The 6937-nt window shown below is 36.3% G+C and overlaps 1 protein-coding gene across 1 annotated transcript; it reads left to right on the top strand.

Annotated features, from left to right (window-relative positions):
• The first annotated feature begins 2364 nt into the window (after positions 1–2364).
• Positions 2365–6937, top strand: LOC108988076 (zinc finger CCCH domain-containing protein 30-like). Its single transcript, XM_018961183.2, has 2 exons — positions 2365–2683; positions 4188–6937. Exon 2 carries the CDS (start codon positions 4199–4201, stop codon positions 6398–6400), a length of 2202 nt encoding a protein of 733 aa, XP_018816728.1. The 5' UTR covers positions 2365–2683; positions 4188–4198; the 3' UTR covers positions 6401–6937.

Here is a 6937-nt window from a genome sequence, read left to right as displayed (position 1 = left end):
GTGATGTTTTCAAACGTTAAATTAATTAAAATCCACTATAACAAATTACTTTTTGAGTTTTGCTATGTATAAGTAAGTTTGCGTACTAATCTGCGTATTAATGTTGTTGTTTTTATATTCTAAATTTAAATTAACATTATTTTTAATAAAATCTATTTTCTGACTAATTAATTTGAATAAATAAACGTATTAATACTCAAAATCGTTTATAATTAAATTTTTTATTACTTTTTATTAAGAAAAAAAAAAAGAAAAAAGAGAGAGAGAGAGATTTCTCATAACTTTTTCAAAAGACTGCCACGCAACCAGCTGCCCGCGAAACGGCCATGTAACTATCATTGTTCTGGCCCCTTTATCTACCGTGCTACCGGTCTCCCTTTTATGGGCCTGCTGGATTGGGCCCTTTTTGTTTTTAACGGTTCCGGTTACTTGTTTGGGTTCTTTCGACTTTTTCCTTTTAAGTGGGCCTTTAGAATTCATTTATTTATAAGGAAGAATTAATGAATTATGGAACATGCCAAGTGTGCGGTGATGAGAAAAAGAGCCAAAAAAAAAAAAAATTTAAAGTTTGGGATTGGTTCCCAGTAGAGGGAGCTAATTGAAATGGCCAAAATATGGGTCATTTTCACATTCGTGGATCTGATGCTTGATAAGAAAGTCCAGTAGTACTAGATAGCTAGCTAGATTGGTGGTTAAAAGGGACCAAGAAAAGCTTTTGAAAAAGGTGGGGTTGTTCTTTGCTAATCTCTATCTACCTTGTTTTTCTAAGGTTGTTGAGGTGGCATTATCCAACACCTTAGCTACAAAAAGACATGCATGGTACGTATTGTATGTATATGGGACATGTGTCGAGGAGATGTTTGGATTTAAAATTTACTTTAATTCATCTCATTTTATCATTATAATTTTTTTAAATTTTTAAACAAAATTTAATAAACAATTTAACTTTTTCAGATTCTAAAATAATTTTTTTAAATTTATACACAAAATATAATAAATAATTTAATTTTTATTCTACTATTCATAAATTATCTCAACCCATTTCAACTTCGGAGAGGTTTGGATTCTCATTTTTAATCATCAAACATAAACCTAAATCAAATTATACTAAGTTAGACATTATCTTTAATGGTTGACACATGTTCTAATTCTCATTTTTAAATGAGTGAACACTAAACAACCAATTTGCCACGTCACTCTTAACATGAAAAAGCCAATCTTCAACGAATAACTTTGTCCTTGACAGCCTCATTTTCTTACACACATATATATATATATATAGAATTGATTTAAAAAAAATGATACAAATAAAAACATGAACAATAAATCAGTGTTTATATCTCTATTTATGTACAACATCAGTGTGTGCAGTGTGCATAGCATGACTTGTTCTTTTAAGTCAAATTCAAATCCAAGACTTTTTCACCGTCTATATCAGAGATGGGTCATATGACATATCAATGTGAAGTATTCAAATGATAAATTAGTAATATTTATTTGTTGTATATTATCTAATATTGAGTTTCCATGTTCACTATCTTTTGGGAAAAACATGGCAAAAATGCTGTGTCCACAAACAGGATAGGGTCTCGACAAAATACAATATCTGTTTTTGACTTTATTATTATTTATAAACTATTAATCATATTTTTATTCAGTAAACAAAACAACACATAACAGGTAAAAAAAAAAAACAATGTCTCTGTTTACCTTGGACTCGATGCCGCTACATACTTCCTATTCTTATAATTCATTTCAACTCATTTTATTTGTTATATAAATAAATATGAGTTGAGATATTTATAAATAGTAAAATAAAATAAAATATTTTAATATTATTTTTATTTTAAAATTTAAAAAAATTAAATTATTTATTATATTTTATATAAAAATTAAAAAAATTATAATAATTAAGATAAGATGAGTTAATGTGAGTTTATAAATAATTTAATTTTTTTAAAATTTAAAATTATAATAATATTAAAAAAATATATTTTAATAATATTTTATTTAATTTTTAATTTTTAATTTTTAATTTTAATCGTATCTCATCTAGGAACGAGGCGGTCTTCCTTTGCACAAATTCGTCAAATGCATTATAACTGATTTATTATATAATATAAATAACACGTCGCAGCTTATCATTTGTGGACTCCAAACCCCCCCAATTCCAATCTATTTTACTCCATCTCCAACACGTCCACTCCACTGTCCACCTACTCCACCGGTCACCCACTCTCCTCCACTAACACCGTCTGCCTCCTCTGCAAGTCTGTCCCCTTTTCCCTCCCACCGGCCCAATCAGTCACCCGTTCCCCTCCCCCACTTCAAACTTGGACTTCATCTCTCGTGCATTTCAATGCCATTTCATTTCATCGCTCGTCCCTGTCCTATATCCCCCACCTCGTTCGCCCCAATTTTCTCTTTATTTCGTCCATTTCCATTTCACTTTCTTTTCTCTCCCCGATTCTCTCCCATTCTCCTTTGTTTCTTCGACACTATTTATTGTTGATAGAAATGGAAGCTACAATTTGTCGCTCTTCCTTATCTTCTTCTTCGCTGTTGTTGTTGTATTGTTCTCTCTTCCAGACAGTTTCGCCGCTTCATCGATGAGCGAGCCGTGCTTCTAGCTCATTTACCCCTCTAGATCTTTTGTTTAACTTTGATCCCGTACTGATAATCGGTGAGTTTTATATTCTACAGCGCTTCGTGTTTGGAATTTTTATCTGCCTCTGTTTGCTTCGAAGGGAATTTATTTCCAATATACAGTATTTTACATAGGGATATTTGTGAGTTCTGTCATTCATTGGTCTTCAGTATTCGTTGGTAATTTTCTTGTTTTACTGGAATAGTTCAAGCACTTGTAGTCAATCCAAGTCGCTGTCTCTGATTTTGAATTCTATGCATTTTTAAGTGATTGTGTGAAGGTGTTTTTTCGTCTGATCTTGAATTGCTTTCTTTGTTTGGTTTCCGGGAAAGGTGGACAAAAATGGAGGAAAAGAGGAAAAATTATCTGGAATGTTTAATTTTTATTGTTTCGACCGACTGTAATATAAAGTTTTAACTTGAGTCCGCTTGATTAGAAGTCGGGAAAACCTGGAAGTTGAATTTTACTTTTTAGTCCGAAAGTATACACTTTTTCGAAAAAATTTTCCTCCAACATTCGGTGATTTTGGAGCGGAATGAATCATGTATTTGAGTGATTTACAAATTCTTCATTTTTTGTCTGATTTTTTTTTTCTCTCTCTTGGAAAAATATTACGTTTTTTTAAGAGAGTATGAGTTTCTATTTATATTCTTTCTCGTGATATTAGGAAGATCTTCGTTTTTGTTTGAGAAGAACAAGTACGATTATGTGTTCTCTTTTTCCAGAGGACCATTGCTATAATAGATCTAAATCTAGATGACGGTAGATTACCGCAGATCTAATGCATGACCTGAACTGTAAGATTCGTTGTTGATTTTTTGCTCGGGTTTCTGCTCCTGGTAAGGGCTATCTACTAAATTCTTGAGTTTAAGGAATATAATTTGGTGAATAATTGTTTCTTTGCTAACTTTACTTCATAAGTAGATGTGTTTTAAATTAGTTATGATTCGAGAGCTATTTGTAGGTTCTCGTATGAGTTTGGGTATTGCACGATTACCAATTTCCACTTTTTCCCCTTCATGAGTTTATGGACTCTGAGAATTGATTGATAGCTTTCCATGTTTCTGTTAGTTTTCCATTGCTCTTTTTGCCTGGGAAAATTTCGGAAAGGAAAACAAGGTAATGTTTTTTTTGTGTGGAAAATATATAATTTGCTTAGGTCTTTGTTGGCTCAGTCCAGAGATTGTGACTCATTGAACTTGTAACTTGCAATTTCACCGAGGAATACAATTCCAGTAGTTTTTTCCATTCTCTTAAAGTTTTATTTATTTTTTTTCTGGGGCAATCTTAGGAAGGAAAAGAAAATATGAAATTTTCTGCGCTACTCCTAGAAATGAGGAACAATTGGGTCAGTTGATTTGATTTATTTGTTGTCTTCTTTCAATCAGGAGGCCTGAAAATTTTCTGCTACATTGTTAGACACAAGATATGGATATGGACGTGCATCCATTTCCAATATGTTTTCTTTAGGTTTGATATTGTCCTTTCAGTTAAATGAATTCTAATACAGTTTTTTTCCTATTTGGATGCCATGTTCCAGCTAATTGAAGCATGTGCAGTGGCCCGGAGCAATCTAAATCGTCATCCACTCCATCTGGGATAACTGTAGAGACCACATCTAACACCAAAGAAATGAATAACCTAGCTGCTCAAACTGAAGATTCTCTTTTCAGCTTACTTGATCTTGCTGCTAATAATGATGTTGAAGGCTTTAAGCGATATGCAGAGATGGATGCTTCAATTGATGAGGCTGGACTCTGGTATGTACGCCAGAAAGGCTCAAAGCAGATTGTTCTCGAACATAGAACTCCATTAATGGTTGCTGCTACCTATGGCAGTGTTGATGTTGTTAAATTTATAATATCGCATTCTGTGGCGGATGTAAATTTCTCGTGTGGCCAAGATAAAACCACTGCTCTTCACTGTGCTGCTTCTGGTGGATCAGTTAACGCAGTTAATGTTGTTAAGATGCTTTTATTAATGGGTGCCAATCCAAATCATACTGATTCCAATGGCCTCCGCCCAATCGATGTTGTTGTTGTTCCTCCAATGTTGCAGAGCATGAGAGTGGCTCTTGAAGAACTCCTTTCTAACAGTGCTTCTGTTGGCTCTGTTTGTGAGCGCAATCTACAAGTATCTAGTAGTTCCTCTTGTTCTGACTCACCAGCCCTTTCGTCATCCCCAGAAAACGTATTGCCATCTTCTCCTTCAGGGATGGTATCTTCTCCAATGGCTTCAAAGTTTTATGAAACAACTGTTAGTTCTGCATTGGAGAAGAAAGAGTACCCTGTGGATCCGTCACTCCCTGACATTAAAAATAGTATCTATGCGACGGATGAATTTCGCATGTTTTCATTCAAGGTTCGCCCTTGTTCTCGAGCTTACTCACATGACTGGACTGAGTGCCCTTTTGTGCACCCTGGAGAAAATGCTCGGAGAAGAGACCCAAGGAAGTACCATTATAGCTGTGTCCCTTGCCCTGATTTCCGGAAGGGCGCTTGTAGGCGTGCTGATATGTGTGAATATGCTCATGGAGTTTTTGAGTGCTGGCTGCACCCGGCTCAATACCGGACCCGGCTGTGCAAGGATGGTACCGGCTGCAATAGACGGGTCTGTTTTTTTGCTCACACAGCTGAGGAGCTCCGTCCATTGTATGTATCCACTGGATCTGCTGTCCCATCTCCCCGCACGTCTGCCTCTGCTCATAGTGTCATGGACATGGCTGCTGCAATGAGCCTTTTACCGGGGTCTCCATCATCAATATCTGCCATGTCGCCTTCTCCATTTGCTCAACCTATGTCTCCATCTGCAAATAATGGCATTTCACACTCAGTTATGGCGTGGCCCCATCCAAATGTACCAACCCTTAATCTTCCAGGAAGCAACCTTCAATCCAGTCGCTTGAGATCTTCCCTTAGTGCTCGAGACATTCTGCCTGATGATATGAATGTGATGCTGGATTTTGATGCCCGGCAACATCCTTTAAATGACCTGACTTGTTTTTCACAGTCCTGGTCAAATAATGTCTCTGCTAACCGTCCAGGTCGATCCAAGACACTAACACCTTCAAACCTTGAAGAGCTATTTTCTGCTGAGATCTCTCTGTCCCCCCGGTATTCTGATGCTGCAGCTTCTGCTGTTTTTTCTCCTACTCACAAATCTGCTGTTCTTAATCAATTCCAACAGCAGCAGGGCATGTTATCGCCCATCAACACAAATGTTTTCTCCCCAAAAAATGTCGATCACCCTTTTTTACAGGCTTCATTTGGTATCCCATCCCCAGGAAGGATGTCTCCAAGAAATGTGGAGCCAATCTCCCCAATGGGTTCTCATCTCTCTGCATTTGCTCAGCGTGAGAAGCAGCATCAGCAGCTGCGCAGCCTCAGCTCGAGGGATCTTGGAAGCAATAACCATGCCTCCATTGTTGGTTCTCCTGCGGATTCTTGGGCAAACTGGGGATCATCCCCAAATGGAAAATTGGATTTTTTGGTTAATAGAGATGAAGTGGGGCGACTAAGGAGATCATCATCGTTTGAGCTTGCTAACAATGGGGAGGAGCCTGATTTGTCATGGGTCCAATCATTAGTTAAGGAGTCACCAACTGAGATGACGGAAGAGAATTTTGCAGTTCCAGTCTCAAGGGCTGCAGCATCCGGTGAAGGTTTGAATTCTAATTCTCAAAGTGAATCAACTGATCATTCTGTTTTAGGAGCTTGGCTTGAGCAGATGCAGCTTGATCAGCTCGTAGTTTAAAGAAAGTGAATTATTTTTTACTTATTGAGATAGGTTAAAAGATTTCGGAAGGTACATAAAATTTTTTTGTGGGCTACTTTTTGATGGTGAAGGTCAACTGGAGAAGTTGACATTAGTGAAGTTGGAAATTGGTGGTTAAGGCCTAAGAGCAAAGAATGGCTGGATAAAGGTTAAGGGACATGATTCAATTTTTTTACCTATTTGTTGTTTAAAAGCAGAAGTCTGGAGAGAAGGAAGCCTAACTTTGGGCTAATATTAAAGAAACCCAAGTCCTGGTTAGGTATCTCTCTAAAGTATATCTGTTTCTAGGGTTAGTGTTTTTGCAGAACTTTATATTTTTCTTTATTTATTTTTTATCTATTCATCTTTAATATATCTCTTTAAAGGAAGCATGCCAAATTGCGACGGAAACATTAGCTTTGTTTCCTTTTTGTTGGTGGTTAGGTAGTGTCGCAGAAAAGAGGGAGGCGATATGTTTATTCGATGATGAAGAACTGAACTAAAGTTGTTATGTGATAATTATTATTATTATTATTT

The sequence above is a fragment of the Juglans regia genome, chromosome 5 (genome assembly GCF_001411555.2).
Source record: "Juglans regia cultivar Chandler chromosome 5, Walnut 2.0, whole genome shotgun sequence".
NCBI classification, from domain to species: domain Eukaryota; kingdom Viridiplantae; phylum Streptophyta; class Magnoliopsida; order Fagales; family Juglandaceae; genus Juglans; species Juglans regia.
This window is presented reverse-complemented; position numbering and strand designations above follow the sequence as displayed.